At 44.1% G+C, this 20,398-nt stretch overlaps 1 protein-coding gene across 4 annotated transcripts in view; it reads left to right on the forward strand.

Moving 5' to 3' along the window:
- Positions 1 to 4,036: 4,036 nt before the first annotated feature.
- WT1 (WT1 transcription factor) overlaps positions 4,037 to 20,398 on the forward strand; it is a 51,110-nt gene continuing 34,748 nt past the window's right edge. For 3 of the 4 annotated variants that reach the window (XM_063118777.1, XM_063118778.1, XM_063118779.1), the window contains exons 1-3: positions 4,037 to 4,439; positions 14,603 to 14,725; positions 16,224 to 16,326. In XM_063118777.1, coding sequence (XP_062974847.1) covers positions 4,037 to 4,439; positions 14,603 to 14,725; positions 16,224 to 16,326 — 629 coding nt within the window. The remainder of the gene's footprint in view (positions 4,440 to 14,602; positions 14,726 to 16,223; positions 16,327 to 20,398) is intronic. The other variant, XM_063118780.1, reaches the window with a different exon arrangement.

The raw sequence follows: 20,398 nt of genomic DNA on the forward strand, positions 1-20,398 counted from the left end.
TACTTTGAATGGTTTTAAAGTGATAAAATAAGACTGAAATTTTAGATGTTGCCCTTTTCATGTACCAAGTAACCCGGTTCCCTAGAGAGCATTATGTTAACTAGGTTCTTTAATACCTGCTGAAAAATTGCAAGTGACACTAGAAGAGTGATTTGCAACATTTTGCTTCCTCTCCTGTAATATACACCGGTAAGTTTATTGCATTAAATTTCATCCGTCAGGACCTGTCATCAGAGCCAGATGTCAAAAACAGCTCAGGCTGCCATCTTGAGGCTGCGATGCTCTGAACTGGAGCGTAAGTTTTATCGGCCTCAATGGGATTTACAACGCACTCGTGTGTATGCATGTCTTTCGGAAGTAAGACCCACTAATTCAATAGGCCTTACTCCTAGGTAAGCGTGTGATTGCAACTTGCGTCCGAATCGACATTCATAGGATCGGTTTTGCCCGCACAGTTTACTAGAGAAGAAGTTCCGCTAAAATCTATGGAAGTTCGTGCGCCCCGCCCCACCCCGCTTTCTCTATCAATGAATTGGATCGGCATTAGCATCATGGAGAGAAGGAGGCAGCCCAGAGAAGTCAGTTTGGTGCAGAGAAACACGCAACCTGGCGGAGGGCGTATCAGTAAGACGAAATACACTACGATAAGATCTGGAGATGAATTGAGATCTCATTCCTTGGAACATGTTTGTAATCCAACTCCCGTAGAGAGAGGGATGGATTTGGAGCCGGGTTTAAATCGCCACCTAACTGCTTAGTAGCCTCGGCAAAGTCACTATCTTTCACCGTCCTCTTCCTTCTTCTCACAACACATTCATACTTGTAAAACACTTTTTTGCACTTAAGAAGTCCGAGAAACAATAATTTATAATAACCGAGACCAACAGGTTAAGACATACGCTTTTGTGGACTAAGTGCCAAGAGAAGACTCTTGTTTCTTGCTTTTGGAAATAACACCTGAAAATAACTAATAAATGTGTCCATAACAAACAAACACCACCACTCAGCATAATTCGAATTCGATCGAGCGTGTTCTCTCTGAAGAGAGACGGTGTAGTAAAGGAAAGAGTGTTAGACTTGGTCGGCGGAGGCCTGGCTTCAAATGCGGAGCTCAGCGATGAAATACATCTGGCGTCCTTAGGCCACGCCCTGTAAATGAATCCGGATCACTATTAACCCGGTGCTAATTCACCACCGGCGCGCCTGCTGCCGCTTTTGTGGCTGCGTGCGTTTGCCTGTCAGGTGGTAAGAGAATGGGTCTCATCCAAAATCCACGGAAGCAACGGAGTGCCGAAATCCTTGGCAGGAGGGCAGTGCAGTTTTTTCAACGGGGGACCGGTGGTGGAATCAGGAAAAAAGAAAAAAGTTTTTTTGGGGGGGGCGGTGAGGTGGGGAAGAAGACATTTCGAGGCCGGGACAAACACGTGGAAAACACCTTTCTTCCAAATAATCCCAGAGGTCCAGAAATGAGGGAAGGGCGCTTGTCCCTTGCTTTCCCCACCGCCTATTGAAGCGACCGGCGACGCCTAAGGTGGTTGATGCTGGGGAGACCTGTGTGAATTTCAAACCGTTTCTGCTTTAGTACAAGCGATTAGAAACCTGCCCTTCTACGAATGCTGCCTTCAGAGTAATAGCAGCCCAAATCCAATGAATGGATTTACTCAGAAGTAAATTCCATTGGGTACAATAAGACTGGTTTCGGAGAACGTGTTATAAAAGTATGCAGCCTTAATCCTGCATACTTTTTTAACCTTAAAGGGCGGAAGAGGAATCTAAAGCTGGGAGGGGCAGGGAAGAAGCCGTTCTTTGCTGGACAGTTGAAGAATTCTGGAAAAGTATGAGGACGGGGGTGTGGAGAGATGACCTCGCTTTCCCTTTGTTCAGTTCAGCTGTTCGGTGGAGCAACTTCACTGTGGTTTGGGTACAGGAGTTGAAGCATCCCCTGGAAAAAGATCATGACCTCCTGGCTGCATTAAAACGCCCCCATCTCATTGCATTAGTAGAGTCTTTCCCAATGTGGTGTTTTGGACTACAACTCCCAGTAATCCTGACTATTGGCCATGGCGTCTGAGGCTGATAGGAATTGCAGTCAAACACATCTGGAGGGTACCAGGTTAGGGAAGGCTGCTTTAGTATTTTGGGCCATATTAACGATACAAACAGCAGGCTCACTCAGCGTGAAGGATGGAGCCAGTTGCTTTAAAAACAAAACAAAACACCTTTCTTTCTTTCCACATTTCAGATCTCTCTCCACCCCCCACCAGCACCGCACAAACTTTTCAGCTGCGGGGGAATTAATACCACTGCCATCCTAACACCTGTATTCCACAAGTTGTAGTAATGGCCACCAACTTTGACCGCTTTTAAAAGGGGGAGTAGACACATTCATGAAGGAGATGGCGATGGGTGGCTAGTAGTCGTATCATGGCGCTCTTTCCAGGATCAGAAGCAGAACACCTCTGAACGACAGTCGAGGGAGAAGGCTGCTGCCCTCATGTCCTGCTTGTGCCTACGCAAGCTCCCCCTCCTTCCCCTGAGGCATTTGGTTGGCCACTGTGGGAACAGAAGGATGGACAAGATAGGCCTTTGGTCTGATCCAGCAGGGCTCTTCTCACATTCTAGCTTGTTAAGACTTAGCTTTACATGACGCTTCAGAATGTTCAAACTGCTTGATGTTATTCTTGTACCTGGCTTATAAGGTGGGTATTATTGACCGAGGGAAAGAGAAACAGAGACGGGCTGGCCTAACACCACCTGCTCAAGGTGAGATTCGAATATGAGGCTTCCTGATTTGCAGCTCACTCGTTTAGCTGTCAGGTAAGCCACATACCAGCTCCTTAATGCCAAAGCCATAATTTATCAAGACTGGATCCACTGAGCGGCTGAGCGCTTGAAGTTTCATTGTAGGGTGGATTTACCCCGAGGACCAGCACAGTGAAAAACAGCAAGAGGCGCTCATGGAAGGCAGGTGGCCATCTTAGCCAATCTGAAGTCAAAGAAGAACGGGATGGAGAGTTGTTGCACCTCGGAGGCACGCACTGCTCTGGACACGTCCCGTGTACTTTGACCATAGTGAGGCCGTAGTTCTCACTGTTCCCGGTGGGCTACGAGAAGACGACTGGGCAGCCTATTCCTCCGCGCGCCCGGGACGCTCTTCCGCCAAGGGAATCTCCGCGCCACTTGTGAGACACATTTCTCTGCTTGCCTGCCCTTTCCAGGCTGGAGCCTTGGAGTCAAGTAGCCCGCCGGCTAATAATAATTTGCCTCAGAAGTCCCGAGCCTCTCAAGAGGTTGGGAAAGTGTTTCGGTTTGGCGGCTGCGTTCCTGAGGCGGCGGCTGCGGCGGCTGCGGTTGAGAGGAGGGCTTAGTCTTCCCGCTCCCTCATAGCGCGGCCCTTTCGCCCTGCGAGCGCGAGCGCGTCCCGTGCCCACCCCTCCTCCCACGCACCCCGGGCTGTGCTCTAGGCGCTCGCGAAGGCTGAGTCACGGCGAAGTGTGAATGGAGCGGCCGCGCGCTGTTCCTGACTCCTCCTCCTCCTCCTCCTCACGCGGATAGTCCCTCTCAATTAGCCGAGCTTTGGGGACTTGAGGTAAAGCCGCAGTTGAGGTAAGAAGTTCAAGGCGGCTCCTCGGCCGGCCGGTCGGTCAGTCAGTCAGTCAGCCAGTGAGTGGGCGCCTCCTTTTCTCCCGCCTCCCTCGCAGCCAGCAATTCCTCGAGCATCTTCGCCCCGCGCTCCGCCTCGCCTCTTTCTCTGCGTCTCTCCGCGCGCTGCTGTCAGGCGAACCCAAGGGCGACCCTGGAGACCAACCTCGCTCTATCGCTTTTGCCGGCTCCCGCAGGGCTGGAGCCGGGGACTTGCCTGCCCAACCCGGACCCGGCGTCCCCGAAAGGGCTGAGCTCGGCCGCCTGGTGCCTTCAGCCCGAGCCCGGCAGGAGCCAAAGCGCTTGGAACAAGTGCGCCGCCCCGGGCGCCGGAGGCGGCGTCGGCGGCAGCGAGTGGTTCGCGGCGCCCCGGCGCAAAGTGTGCGGCGAGCCCATGGGCTCCGACGTGCGGGACCTCAACGCGCTGCTGCCTCCGTCGGTGCCGTCGCTGCCGGGCAACGGCAACTGCCCCATGCCGGTGAGCAGCGCGGCGCAGTGGGCGCCCGTGCTAGACTTCCCGCCGGGCGCCTCCTACGGCTCGCTGGCCCCGCCGCACTCGGCCTTCATCAAGCAGGAGCCCAGCTGGAGCGCCACCGAGCCGCACGAGGAGCAGTGCCTCAGCGCCTTCACCGTCCACTTCTCGGGCCAGTTCACCGGCACCGCCGGCGCCTGCCGCTACGGCCCCTTCGCGCCGCCCCCGCCGCCCAGCCAAGCGCCCTCCAGCCAAGCGCGGATGTTCCCCAACGGCCCTTACCTGCCGAACTGCTTGGAGAGCCAGCAAGCCATCCGCAATCAAGGTAAAGCCGGGCCCGCGGGCCAGCAAAGGCGTGAGTGTGTGTGTGTGTGTGTGTGAGAGAGAGAGAGAGAGAGAGAGAGAAAGAAAGAGAGACCGAGACCGTCTCAGGTGTCCTGCAATCCCCATTGCCCGGGTCTCTGCCTTGCATGGGTTCACCCTTGCCTTGGATGGGGCTTAAGCTTCATGACTAACTGAAGTCCCATGCATTTCAACGGGTCTTTAGTTAGATTTTACCCCTTGGCACCACCAGAGCAATTGAACGCCATGACTGGAACATCTTCCCTTCAGACCATGTCTTCACTGGACCACAAAAAGCCCTGTGCAGCCGCCCAAGCCTTACTTGGCACACATGGTCAGCGGCCGCGTACCTGCAAACCCCAATCAAAACAAGTCCTGCAGCTCGATTCTAACCATCAATCTTTAGAGCTTTCTTTCTTTTAGCCACAAGACATTGTAACTTCATTGTTCTAGAAACGATCGGCTTATATATTGGCCAACCTGACCGTGTTTGTAGGAAAGTAAATACCGTTCATTTCAATGGGAGGGACTTCCAAGTGGGTAAACATGCTTAGAGTTGCAGCCAAGAGCAATCCCACGCACACGTGCAGCAACTGGAGGCTGTGGATGTTTACTCGGATGCCGAGTTCAGTGGGTTAAGTGTGGATGGGACTGCAACCTAAACCAGCAATCCTAAATATGCCTACATGAGATCTAACGGGAGTTAGTTTTGAATGCACATGCATAGGTTTGTGAGAATATAAAGTTAGGTTACTCCAGAATGTTAAGATTTGAATTACCATTAAACCAATATATGCCAGACTAAGTAGGTTGGAGATGGATGCTTCCAGATGGGCTCCAGATTAAATGGATGTAGCAGGTTTACCAGCGGCACCCACTTTACACGACTTGCTGCTATACCCACTTATCTGTGAGTAAGCCCCAATGAACTTAATCGGAGTTACTTCTCAGTAGTCATGTAAATGATTGGGCTATTAAGAGTTTACTGGACGTATGAAGTGCGTAGGATCGGGTCACATAGCTAATTTAGCAAGTTCAGTGGCTTGTGAATTATAGTTTTATATTTAACATTCAAATAAATGTATACTGATTGAACGAGTTGCTGATTTGGTGCAGCTTCGTAATGAAAACCACAGCTGCGTTTAATTGTGAAGCACTTTCACTAGAGACCCCCCCTCCAGAGGCTATTCTGGAATAGGAGAGTTGAGGATCACAAGAGCTTTTTATTTCTGTGCAATCCAGAGTCACTAGTCAGTGGAAAGTGGTTTACAGTCAATATTTTATGGTAACTCCCATTTTTAGTATGCTGCCTTCTAGTTTTTCACCCCAGGACCTCTTTTCATAGTAGGTGGTTACATTTCTTGCTTTCAAAAGGAAAGACCAGAGAGATGTTCCATGAAAGGCAAAAAGGTTTCCTAACAGGGGGATGATAATCTTGAGTTCAGTGGGAACTTTATTTTAATAACTGTACTTTGGGATGTAATCATACATATTTTTTTCAAAAGCAAGTTCCATTGAGTTCCATGGGATTAACAATGTAATCATTGCTGGCTATAACCACTTACCTGGGAGAAAGACCTTTTGAGTTCTTGAAACCTTACTGCATAGGTGAGTTTCCATGGAAATCAACTCTTAGAGGGTGTGGCGATTGCTTTTAATAACTCTTACTGATATCAGTTCTCATCAGCTTGTGTTGATTTAATTTTAATCCTGTGGAGCTTGGTATTCAATGTGTAGAATCCATGGGGTGGACACCCACCCACTTCATTCCTTTTTAGCAAACAGGTTGTAGTATTGCCTGTCCGAAGATATTCTCCTGACAGATACATAAACGCCCTCTTGATGTGAAATGTTTGGTTAATGTTATAGAAACCAAACCGCAGAATGACATTCATTCACAAGAATTTAGGACTGATTTTGGAACCAAATTCTGGAAACTACTGCATGTTAGTAGAGCCAACAGTGATAGTGGTGGTGAACTAATTATAACCGAATTATCTCCCCACCTCAAACTCACAAAAAACAGTAAAGAGGAGAAAACGAACTTACATTAGACCATGCTGGACCTGCTTATGTTAAGAAGCCAGAACTCCACAGGGAGAATATTTAGAGAATTGTGCTGAATAGGCATTCTTTACCCACACAATAGAGGGGCATGTTAGAGATGTTGGTTAAAAGGGGCAGTTATTTGGAGAACAAGTTACTAATTGAGAACTGCCCAGAGAGCTTCGGCTATTGGGTGGTATAAAAATGTAATAAATAAATAATAAATAAATAAATTTGGTACCCTGATCCTGAGCTTTATTTATTTACTTATTTATTTTTAGTCTTCCCAGTAATAACAGTTCTCTGGGTGGATTACTAAGCTAAAAGAATAAAATTACAGTAGTATTTATATAATAGTAATGTTGCAATGCTATACACACATGTACCTGAGAATAAGTTTCCTGAACTCAGTGCAGCTTATTTTTGTGTAGACAAGGTCCTTTAAAATTGCATTTTAAAGCCCAGTTAAGCCAAAATCCTTGGATTTCTTTCTTGGAACCTCTGTGTCCAATTTACTTAGAAATATTAAGCTCCTTCGATTTTGGGGGAAGTTGCATGCAAAGAAACATACTCAGCCTGCCATCTTATACACTCTTGCTTGGGAGCAAGCCCCATTGATCACAGTATAACTTACATCTCAATAAATATGCCTAGTACTATTAAATCCCATTGACTGCAAGCATTTTGACTTAAATAGACTGTGGCTAGATGAAAGAGGTAGTTTTCTCCACAGTGCATTCGTTTGGGCTGCTTTCCCTTGGAGCCACGGCACTGGAAACAGCTTATAATAAGTACTTGATTAGCAAGGAAGGAATGTTTCCTGTAAAATTAGTGAAACCTTGGCATAATTGGATTAAACAAAATCAGCAGAAATGAAGAAGTTATTTATTCTTTGCAGCTTCCATGTATTTCAGCTGGCTTGCAGGACAACTTCCAAGTATATCATGCCCTAATTGATTTATTATGGCATGAGTTTTCCTAGGCAATAGCCTACTTGAGCAAATGCATGAATTAACAGTGACAATATAATTAACAGTGACTTCCAGAAGATAATTACTTGTGAATTCCATAATTACTTATGTTTACTTTTGTAGCTTGACCTGTTGTAGTAAACAGTGACAGGTTCCACAGTGTTTTGGAGTGATTGCATCTTTGAAGAAAGCAAAGCAAGGTTGACTTAATACTAGTAGGTCCTTGAAAATATGGTAGTTGAATAATGCAAAGCAAAAACAAACTTAATTAATTTCTAATAGATATTCCTTTCATTGGATTAACTTTTTAAACTGTAATCACAGTGGGTTGGTTTTTTTTAAAACACACACACACACACACACACACACACACACACACTTTCATTATTTTAATAAGTTTTACCAAATGAGTATGATAATTGATAACAGTTCTACTGATAATTGAAGAGGGAGAAAACTGTCATTCCACTTTTAAAAAAACAATTGTTACATGGTCAGAATGTTTCAACTCTCTGACTAGGCTTATGTTGCCCAGAACATTAGGGTTTTTTGTTTGCTTGTTTGTTTAACAGAGAAAGAGAGAGAGGGAGAGATACCTTTATTTGCATCAGCCACAGGCCCTAGCATATGAAATGAAATATATAAACATTAGGTTATAAAGGCAATGCCTTTCATTATTTTGGGAAACTAACCCCTTTTATAAATAGCTGCTTCCTCACCCCCAGTAACTTCTTGCATCTGGGTTAATAGTATTTTTTTTAATGAATACTGCCTTACTGGAATTATGGAGTTTGACTACTGATTCCAAGGATATCTGAAGCAATTCAGTGTCCTTAGTTAATTACACATAATACTGCTGATTATGATTTTTTTAAAAAGAGTAGTGTTTATATGTTTACTGGGTGCACATGTTCTGATCAATTTGGCTATCAGAACAGAAACAGAGGCACATTTCCAATCTCCAATTGATGTTAATATGTTAATCTCAGGGCACTTCTTTATCATATTATTTGTACATAATTAATATATATACATATATATTGTACATATGTACATATTGTACATATTTATATATATATATATAAATCAGATTGTCCGTGCAAGATATTTTCTCTTTCCCTCATTCTCTCTCTCTCTGTATATATGTATGTATCTTTATAGATATACAGATATGAAACACTGTTCTAAAATTCTCTCATGTAGATTTCGCTAGAACTCATTTGCATTTTATCTCTTTATCATTTGTTGCTTAAGAGTCACTTCTCCTGCTACATTTCTGTTTCTGTGACTAAATATTTAATTGTAGTCCTTGGTTATTTTTTAGTTGTTGAAGAAAATATTTCTAAATTAGCTAAAAGAGATATATATGTGAAAAGAAGCAAGGACTTCCCATGACTGAATGAGATCCACTTTTGCCATAAGACAATTCCTTTCAAAATTACTGTAGAAGTCATGTATATATCCATATGTTATAAATCCAGACACAGCAATTCTACCCAAAGCTCGAACATTAAACCAAAATGCTGGGAGAAAATAATGTTTTTTGATAGCTCAAGTATACTTGTAACTTAAGAATTTGAGTCCACCTAATTTTATATAGGTTCAGCAGCTATTCCGATATGAAGCTAAAAGTCTATACTCTTGATCTCAAAAAGGATGACCTGAGGAATCTAGCATACATAGCAGTATGAATACTGGTGCTCTTGAGCGACAGGTCCACCTTAGTTTCAGACTTAGATCTCTCATGTTATATACTAGGAAGTGAGGAAGAAGAGTAATACATCTGTTAGGTTTCATTACCGCTTCAGAAGACTCATGTTAAGGAAGAGCGATATTTTAAAAAAACTTGCTATAAATGAAAACTTTACTGATATTCTAAAAACAAAACAAATGACCAGCTTCTTCTTAGCTGAGACAAATTAAAGGAGGTGGGGGTGGGGGTGGGGGTGGGGAGCGACTGCATGACACCACCACCCTCTCCAGTGGCTGGGAAGTATTTGGGAAAACTGGCAAACAATGTTTGGGGCGATGAATGTAATGTTCTTGCTTTGATTCAGTCAAGGTTGAAGTTTAGGTTTTTGAGACGGGTTTTCCCACCGTGGGAAAGATGTTACCTTGGCGTTTTTGCCAAGTCTTTGACGAGGGGGAAAAGCCTCTCCTGCTTTGAATTTTTTGCCCGTCTGCCTCCCCTCGCCCGCTCCATTATTGCATGCAGCTGGGTTCTTCCAACAATTGGACCCCTTCAGAAGATTTGCCTTCTTCACCAGATGTCCAAATTATTTTCAGCAGGTTTTAATCAGCCCAGCCTCCGATAAAGCCCTAATTAAAGAGACCTCGCTATCAGGAGGCTGGTTCAGAACTCAGCCCCCTTATCGCATTCCTAAAGCTTTGGGTCAGGCAACACCGGAAAATGTGGCCAAAACATCATTCTGCTCGGAGCAGAATTTTGAAGGTCGCCGAAGCGCGGCCTGTGAGCCAAGAGTAACTGCAGATTTGAAGTGTCAATTGTTCCGAGAGAAAAGCAAAGAGCAGGGATAAAGGGAGGAGGGGGAAGCCTTCGCTTTGTGGGTTATGAGCTGAGAGAGATAAGGGAGCCCGGAGCAGCTGGAGCATGCAAGTGCAAGGGTTGGGCACCGGCCTGTCATCGCTGTTCGTGGGCCGAGGAGACAGGGGACTTGGAGCACTAGAACGCGCCAAGCGCACGCAGCAGCGGCAGCCTTGGAGAGGCGCGTTCCGCTGCTGGTTTCACCGCTGGCCAACTGGCTGCTGGCAAAGGAAGAGCTAGGCAGTGTGTGCCTTCCTCCCCTTATGGAAGGAACTCTGCCTGCCAGGCTTTCAGGCCCAATGGTTTCTGCACCCAGGGGGCTGGGATAGATGCGGGGATGGGAGGGGTGTGTGTAAAGGCCAGGAGATTTAGGAACCAAGAGACACTAAGGCTGTAGCTAGACCTAAGGTTTATCCTGGGATCATCCCGGGTTCGTCCCTGCCTGAACACTGGATGCCCTGTGTGGCACTTAGATGAACAGGTTTGACCTCAGGACAATCCTGGGATAAACCTTAGGTCTAGCTACGGCCTAAGATTAGAAAGCAGCCCAATCTGCCTCGTTGTGATTTAAGCCCATTTCTGTCCAAGTCCTGGACACCTTACATCCGCAATCCTATACACGCTTAACTTGGCAGCAAGCCCCATGGAGCAGAATGGCTCAACATTTTTCCAGATAATGGTGGTTGCGAAAGAAGGATGGTGCAGCAAGAAAACCTTCCAAGTACTAGGCCTTGAGACTCGCCTCAGCATAAATACATTTAAGATCAGCATTGGCTGGAAATCCTGTTGACTTCATTGGGAATTGACTGGCAAAATCCAACTACTTCGCTGTAAAATCTACTTCATTCAGAGGTGTGGCTAGGACTGGACTTTGGGGCCAAAGTCCAGGGCCCCAAACTCAGTCCACCCCAGATTACCACCCAGGGAGTGGCAGGTGATCGAGGCACAGGCCCGGCATCAGCAGTCGGGGCAATGGGCACTACCCCCTCCAATTTTATAGTTAGGCTGGCTGGAATGTGCATGGTTACGGATATGCATTTTATTATTTTCTACTTATCTTCTATAACAAAGTGGTACTTATTCCCAAGTAAATGTGTTTAGTATCAGGGTAGTAGAAGGAAAGTACATTTCTTTCCCTATAGTCATGCTGGTACTTTTATTTAAGTGATAAAAGTTTAAAATGCAAAACTGTGTATGTTTGGAGTATTCCTTTTTCAAAATCTGGGCTCTCTCTGGCTTGCACTCAAACTCAAACACACACAGGCACACACACAGAATATAGAAAATGTTGCAAAGGATGGCATGGGCAGAACAGTTATGGTGAAGAGAAATGTTAATGGTGCGCTTCACAACTGAAGTTATACACATGACCGTTAAAGTCCAGGGTCTAAAAATGTACCTAGCTGCACCACTGACATCACTATAAAAGGGTGGAATGTGATTATAAGAGTAGGATCTACCACAAGCAACTAAAATTTTGGGTTCAGATACTTAACCTGCTTTATGCTGCAACCTGAAGGCAATAAAACTCCAGTTTATTCTGGAGCAGTGCCATTGGCATTAATGCGGCACTTCAGTAGGCTTCAAAATCCAACATAACCTGGTCTTTTGGATAGCAATTTAAAATTATGATCCAAGCATAATTACCTGGAAACAAGTTCCATTAAAATCGCGGAGACTTCTAAGCAAGTATACCCACCTTCAGGTAGGGGGTATTAATTTCACTGAAGTCTGACACCCCATTTCCCTAATTTTGAAAATGTCCACATAAATTCAGTAGGATTTATTCCCATCTATTTGGCCTGTATTGAATCCTCAACACATCACTGGGAAATAAACAGGCGGTTTTTAGATTTCAGCCAGTGGATTTCAACAGGTTTACTTTCAAGAAAGGCTGCAACAAGTAGATACACTTACTAGAAATTAAGCTTAGTACAGTACTTCTGAGTAAACATGCTTAGGATGTTTACTTCTAAATCAAGGGCAGAATTGTAATGTAAGAAGAAGGCAGCCCTGCTCTTCGGGGACCATCAGTTTGGTCCATGCCGCAATCTATTCAAAAGGCATGAGTCTGAATTTATATCTGTCTATTGGTGAAAATAAAATTAATTTAAAATTAATTTTCTAAATATTTTGAATACTTTTTTTCTTAACCAACCCAAATGTATGTTAAATACAGAGATCCCAAGATGTTAATAACTAGGCTGGGTCAACCCTATAAAACAGCAAGGTATCCCGGCCCACCCTAAATTCCACCCTTGTTTTGGGTACCGTAGATGAGTTTAAGAGCAGAGGTCTAAATCGTCTTTTATAAAATTCTTCTGTTTTAAGTAGCTCGTGGATCGGGTTGCATATGTGTTGTCAGTGAATCATTCACGTGAGTGGTCTGGAAAATTTCCCCTTTCTCTACTCTCTCTTAAGTATCAATTTTGTCATGGTCTGTCTAACATCCATCTTCATCATCATAACTGCCGATCTACTGTCTGTTGAAGGAACAGCCCTTCCAGAGGTGAAAGTTTAGTCCAACTAATGCGTCCAATAGAGTAGTAGTAATGCTCATGGCACAAGAAAAAAGGGTGCGAGTGGCACTTTCCAACTCTTTCTGCTACAGAGCTTTTGCTTGCGGCCCCTGTCTTGCACAATCTTCCATGGGTCTGTATTGCCAATTCCATGTTTGGAATAATAAAACCTGTTCTCTAAATAACAAGCGGACTTACACCACAATCCTATATTGTTTCTAGAGGGTAGTGGTGTTAGTGTATTGCAGCAAAAAGAACAAGGAATCATCATCATCATCATCATCATCATCATCATCATCATCTTTATTATGGTCACCGACCAGACTTTACACATATCTTGTGACACCTTAAAGACGATCAAATTTATTCTGGCATAACCTTGCATGGGATGAACTTCTCTCTCCCCGCCCCCCGCCCCACGAAAGCTTACGCCAGAATAAATTGTTTGCGTGTGAAGTGCCACAACACTCTTTGTTGCTTTAATTCTATACAGGTCTACTCAGAAGTAAGTCTTATTGAGCTCCCTGGGACTTATTCCCAGGTAAATCTATATAGGATTGCAGCCTTAAAGGAGGGAAAAAAGATTAGAAATAACACGCTTTTAAGTATAAGGGAGAGTTCTAGGCACTGCCAATTTCTTTCTTTATTTTAAGTCAACATGTCGTGTGTGATTGGGAAAGTTAGGGAAGATCTCATAAGGGCTACACTAAGCATTCTTGGGTCTTGGGGTAAATGCTGATGAGCCGAGACGCTTCAAAGATAATATTACTTTGTAATTACTTTTTAGCTGAAGTTGTTTAACTGGCTCCAAGTAATTAATGAAAGTTGGTGTCTAAATGCCTGATTTACGATTTGGTGTCACCTTGGGGTCACCAGAGGCGATTCTTTTCCATCTGAATTCGCTTCTTTTTAAAAAACTTTTTTTTAATGGGCTGTTTATTATTATTTGAGCGAGCAATTTTCACTTAAAAGTAGGAGGTTATTTTTCATTTAACGGCCTGCCATTTTTATTGCAGACTTTTCAGAAAGTTAATCTTATAAAACAAGTGAGAAGCTAGAGAGAACGAGATTAAAGGGTAACTTTTACATGTGAAACAGGCGTTCGCTTAACAGATGGAGACCTTCTCTTAAATATGGGGAACCATTAATGAAAGCATGGCCGGCCCGCCCTTTTCAGAAGCAGCCCAAACTTTACACCAGCCCCGGGATTCACAACAGCATTTGAGCCTCGCCTTCCTAACAGCCGGACAGGCACCTTGAGTCCTAAACTCATTTCCAAGTAAACAGCCTTAGGATCTGCTTATGACTTGGCAGGGAGCCCCACTGAAATCGACATGAGAAGTGCATAGGACTGGAGGTTCTTCCCTCGTCCACAGCTTCTGCACTGTGTGCCTGATCGCGTCCCGTTCTTCTCTTATTCCCAGAGAGCAGCAGTATTACGGCCACTTTATGAAAGGGGAATTGAGGTACAGCATAGATTAAAGGCACAATCATATGCATGTTTAGACAGAAAAAAGCCCTACAACTCCCAGCATTCCCCAGCCATGGCTGACTGGGGAATGCTGGGAACTGTAGGAATTTTTTCTTTCTTTCTGTCTAAACATGCATCGGATTGCGCCCTAAGGAATTTAACTTGTGCCTCCGCTTTGAAGCGACCTCTTTGAAGTTATTGTCCTCTTAATGGGTGGTAGCCTGAGCGAGCGCTTTTTATGGCCAGAAATAGTTGCCTTCCACCAGGCCCAGTTCGGATGTAGAAGGGGGAATGGCGGGGAAGGTTACATAAGAATCCCGAAAGGCTGGGGCTGGACAAGAACCTCTGCTGCCATAAACACAGAGCGATCTATTTTGGTCTTTCCCTTCGATGGGTTTATCTGGGTTCACTGCGCTGGCGTATCTCTTCTTCCAGAAGGAGCCACCGGCCGCTTGAAAGGTTTCAGGCTTTTGACGCCTGCCTGCTTGGGGACGGATTTATTTATATATATATTGCAGGAAGCCGCTCCATGAGAAAGTTCAAGGGCAGGCGCGATTCAACTCCTGATTCCTGACAATGTTGTTCTCTTGGCAGGTTACGGCACAGTGGCATTTGACGGCACTCCAAGTTATGGCCATACTCCCTCTCACCACGCAGCACAGTTTACAAACCACTCCTTCAAGCACGAGGACCCCATGGGCCAACAGACGTCTCTAGGTAACTGCAAGCAGAAATAACCTCTGTACGAGCAAACGGCCCAGCACCCCATCACTACCCAGGAGCGGGAGTGCTAGCCTCACCATGAAAGGGAGCCCTAGCCTAATGTTGGGAGGGTGTCTACAAAGGGAGCAAGTTGAGGCAATAGGTTTGGGGCGTGTGTTTAAGGGTGCAATCCTATGCATTGTTTAGACAGGAAAAAAGTTCTACAACTCCCAGCATTCCCTAGTCAGTAACTTTTTTCTGTCTAAACATTTGTAGGATTGCACCATAAACGGTAGGATCATAGCATTGCCAAGAGTAGACGGACAATTAGGGTTGGGTGGGGATCGAACGGAAGTAGTTTTGGGTGGAAATCAGAAGAGAATAGGATCCATTAGTGATAGTGTAAATCAGGACTAAGGTGACAATTCTCTGTCCTTAATTGCACTGCCCTAAAACAAACAAACAACCTGACCTTTTCCGAGGTTACACCAATTATAACTAAGCACAACATTTGAGCTTCTGCACATAAAACAAAATGTATGGACTGATTTTTAAGTCAGTGTAGTTCAACTGAAGTTGATAAGACTTTAACAGCATAAGCCTATTTATGTCTATTCAAAAGTGTCCCATTGAGTGTAATGGAATTTACTCCCAGGTAAATATGAGTATAAACACGCCTACCTGGGAGTAAATTTCAGCAAACACTTCTGAATAAACATATTTAAGATTGTGTGCTGACTGTAGCAAGTTCTATTGAAACAAGCGGGGCTATTTCCACAAGAGCTGTTTTTAGGATCAGCTTTTGTTATCGACTAAACTCTGACTGCTGTCCTGCTAAACAGGCACTTCTTTTGTGCTTGAATCATCAATTTATTGACTAAATGTTATTGACTAAATACAAAGGGCACAACCCAACCAAAGTTTAAATGCCTCGTTTAGATCCCATTGAAACCAATTGGGATTAAACTGGATCGTGCTCTTAGCTTTACTTTATGTGGATGGTGCTTTTAGCATTATGGGCTGGATCCAGTCATCGTACTTAAATTAGACCCATTGAAATCAATGTGATTCCATTGATTTTAAGGGTCTGGACTCAGCCCTTACACAGCCACCTTCAAAAACTGGAACTAGCGCTTAATATGGGTTGCCTCAGTCATCTTTAGGACAGCCAGTATGACTGCTTCCATCTAAGCCAAGGATTTCTCCTCAAGCTAGCTTTATCCACCATTTTTAACAGTATATTTCTGTCAAGCAACTTAACAATTTTAAGGTAATGAGGGATTAGTGCTTCCCCCCCCCCCCACAGATGAAAATGACTATTGAAAATGCAATGAATTTATTGGTTCCAAAAGGACTGGGCCGCTCCCTGTCCCATCGGCACTTTAAAATTTAGCTGTAAAGTGACTAGAGAAAGCCCCTTTCCCAGTTTTCACTAGCTGCGACATTAATCTCTTTGGGAATTGAAGGCACTCCTGCTGTGCGGGGTAGTGAATTCTCTGTGGTTTGTCTGCAGGTGACCAGCAATATTCGGTGCCTCCCCCAGTCTACGGCTGCCACACTCCCACGGATAGTTGCACAGGCAGCCAGGCGCTGCTCCTGAGGAACCCTTACAACAGGTGCGAAGCCTTAATGGGAATCTTTTTCTCATCTTCATCTTTCTCCTTATTCTCCAGAGTCTCTTTGTCCATTTCACTTCTCAGATATTGGGAAAAGGGCTTTACTTTTTTTGGTTCAAGTGTATCTGAAGTTGAATTCTTCTTCTTCTTCTTCTTCTTCTTCTTCTTCTTCTTCTTCTTCTTCTTCTTCTTCTTCTTCTTCTTCTTCTTCCAGCCCCACTTTATTTATACAAAATTCACATATTTACTTCCCAAGGACAGGATGAATATTCTAATTCTCCTTTAGGAGAATTAGTGATAACTAGTCATTTAGCCATAAATGCTAAAAACAAACAAACAAATAAACAAACAATGAAAGACAAGTGAGCAGCTTTTAGACTATTATTTGTGTTCCTTGGGGTGTGGTGAGGTGGGGGAGGAACTGATGAGGTGAAGTTGTTGTTACTACATTTCTAATATTTCAAGAACACCAGGCTTGCTTGCATGCTTAGTCTAATACAATCCAGGTTAATTTAATTTTCAGTATCTATTTACTGTAAAGGTATTGCTAACACTACAATGACCTTCACCACTTTAAATAGTAGCACTCTCATTCTAAAATGTATAAACAGAACTGCTCTCCTCTTTACTGGGCAGCAGCCTCTCTTCCATCAAGAAGAAGGGCCATTTTCAGAGGAGTAGTCGGGTTGGTCCAATGCTGTAAACACAACAAACAGATTTGTGGCATGTTAGGGACCAATCTATTTATCATGGCATAAGCTTTCATGTCACAACCAACCAGCAAGCCAAACAACTCGCATTGGTGTAAAGATTTGTCACTGGCATAAAATGGGCATATTGAGCATTAATTTCCTCCTCTACTAGGGTCCTTACGCAACTATGCTAGAAGCAAGTCAGCCCGTTTACCTCATCCTTGTGTTCAGTGAAGACCCAAATCTTGTCCTCTGCTGGAACTGTATGAAGTTACAAGGGAAAGCTCGATTCTCCTTTCCTCACAGTCCTGCCTACAGGGTAGGGGACATTTGGAATTAAGCACAGCCTAGTATTAAATGAAGTCAATAAGGAGACCAAAGCTAGCCTGAGACAAAATTATTGCTCAGTTTAACCCATGCTGGGGATCTGGTCTACTGGTGAGATGGAAAATTAAGGACCACATTAATTTGTTAATTAGTAACTTAAGGAATTGAGGAATGGGTTAGCTTAGTTCCTTAAGTTTTCTTCATTCTAGTCAGTGCAAAAATCCATCTCTGACAGATAGGGAAAGGGAGTGACCGGGTGTGTTCCTTTCTACCAACAAAGACTGACAGGACAAAACAGCAGTGCTTGAAAATGTCAGGGTGTCTCTGAGATGGACAACATCCCGGAATTCTCGGGTTTTAAAATTAATCAGTGTAAATGGCCTCTTCCTGGAGATTTATACCAACTATGAGAAAAGAGCAAACTAATGTTTTAACTCTGTATTTCACAGAATCGGATAGCATGTCGTACTTTGTTCACTGGGAATACGCAGAGTGGCTTTTAAAAAGTCCCTGTTTGCCCCATTAAAACAAATGGAAGCCAGATCTACACCAAGCAAGATATGACACTTTGAAAATGTTTTGAAAACTGCATATGGTGTGTGTCCTGGGCCCCAACAGTTGTCACTACTGTTATAAACTGTTTTAAAGCAGTAGTGTAGATCCTACCCCTGTGGTTTATTTCAGTCGGATGCGGGATGCGTGCCTTTAAATCACGCTCACCACAGGAGATGTTAGTCATTAATATTACCTCCCATCCCCCGTCCTTTCCTTTCCCTGCCAACGGGGAACCAAGCTGAGAATGTGAAGCCATCCATAATGCGCATGTTTTAAAACAAACAAACAAACACAATTCAGTTCAGTTCCATCCTGTTAGAGCATTGTGGCTTGGGCAACATATGTTTCAAAATCAAAACAACACCAATCGCTTAGCTTGCCTTGGGCCAGTAGCTGTTGCCGTTTTCTTTGACGTGGTGGTGGAGCTCAGCAGGCCTGGCAAGCGGAAGGGGGAGCACCTTTGAGTTTATTTTGAGCTTGTTTAGGAGCCAGAGAACAAAATCCTCCTCTCTCTCCCCCACCTATTTTTCAACTTTTGGTGAACTTGGAACAAATCCCTCATCTCGGGAGCTGCTAAGAAATGTGCGCACACAAAAACATCACAGTTTTGCGATACAGGCTTGGTTATATCACTGTTGATTAATCAGCATTAAAGGACAGCAAAAATATCGGGTTGTATCTAATGTTAGTCTACTTTCAGTTCAATAGGTCTCCTCTAAGTAGGATTAACGTTGGCTGCAACCCATTGTGTCCCCCAGTTCCAGAAGTCCCTTTGCTTAGTGACATCAGGGGAAGAAGAGATTCGGTACTAAAGGAAGGAAAAGAGAGCGGGGTGGGGGGGGGGGGAAGAACCATAACTGGACTGTGATAAAGCTGCACTGCAATAACCTTGTAAGCCTATGCGGCAGGGTCTTGCTATTTACTGTGTAATCTGTACAGCACCATGTACATTGATGGTGCTATATAAATAAATAATAATAAATAATAACAGAAAAATCCTTCTCCAAAGCCAATAGCCAGGAAGATCGTGTGTCTCTGTGAGACATCAGGAAGTATGATTTTGATAGTGCGATACTGTGTCTGATTACTCAGAAGCAAGTTTCACTAAATCCAATGGAAGTTTATCCCAAGCAAGGGTGCATAGGATGGCAGTCTGAATCAGGTTTTGGGGCTGAGGGGAGACCTCTTGTGTCATTTACATAATTTCAGATGAGAAGAGATATCCATTAAGGTGAATCCCACAGCGGTTATATAATAGGGGTGAAAAAGGGGAGAGGCCAAAGACCTGAGCAAAAAACACTTCGGAGGTGTCCCTCTGCATGAAGACAGGGCCGGGCTTGCTTCATTAAGCTTAATTAGCAAGAGTCGAGACGTGGGGTGTCCGCCGTTAGGTAGTGCAACCGAAAAGTATCCTTTAAGCTTTGCTTGTTGCTTAAAGTTCGGTGCAAAAAGCGATGCCGCAGCGAAGGGAGCAGACAGAGAGAGACTTTGTAGCCACGGCTGGGGCTATAGAAAAAGCTCCCGCGTACTCTGACCGCTTAGGTTTAGGCTGCAATCCTCGACCCATTTATGTGGAAGTAAGCTTCATCAAATGTAGCAGGACTTGCCTTTGAGTAAACAGAGGGTTGCCTTGTTAGGATCCTTCTTCAAGCTCCCCAGTAACGCGGCTTACCTGGAGTTGTGTTCAATGTTTAGTCCTTCTTGGACTAAGTAGGAGGAGGCTACTAGGAGGAGGGCTTTCTTCGCTGTGGCACCCTGTGGAATGAGCTCCCCAGAGAGGTCCGCCTGGCGCCTACACTGTACTTCTTTCATCGCCAGCTGAAGACCTTTTTATTCTCTCAGTATTTTAACACTTAATTTTAACTTAAATTTAAATTTTACTGTTCTAACTCTGTATTTTAATCTTATATCAGTTTTGCTGCGTGGTTTTATCCTGGTTGTGGTTTTTATACTGTATTTTGTATTTGTGCTTTTAACATGTTGGTTGTTTTATTATGGTTTTAATTTTTGTGAACTGCCCAGAGAGCTTCGGCTATTGGGCGGTATAAAAATGTAATAAATAAATAAATAAATAGAGTAGACTCATTGAAGGGAACGGGACTTAAGTTAAACCAACGTTACATAGAGCCCATTGTACAGAACCCATACTTAGCAGCATGTGCATATGGCACAGTTTGCTACTTTGGCTAAATCAGATAGTTCAAGCATTTGCTGCTGAATGAAGGGTTGTTTACTCTAAACATCTTACTTGTAGATGTGCCTTTCTACAAACTATTTTTCTTAGCAGCTGGCTTTGAGCTTTGATTGGTGTTTCTCCCCATACCCCTGCCAGCATAACCCATGATCTTATGAGTCAGTATGTTCCATCAGAATCAGTTCAATTGGAGTATTTCCCCCTATGTTTATAATTATGAATCAACATACCACTCTACCAGCTTGTTAATTCATTGGATAACTTGTTTAGATCTCATGAAGATATGCAGATGAATACATTTGGA

This window comes from Elgaria multicarinata, chromosome 2 (genome assembly GCF_023053635.1).
Source record: "Elgaria multicarinata webbii isolate HBS135686 ecotype San Diego chromosome 2, rElgMul1.1.pri, whole genome shotgun sequence".
NCBI lineage: Eukaryota > Metazoa > Chordata > Lepidosauria > Squamata > Anguidae > Elgaria > Elgaria multicarinata.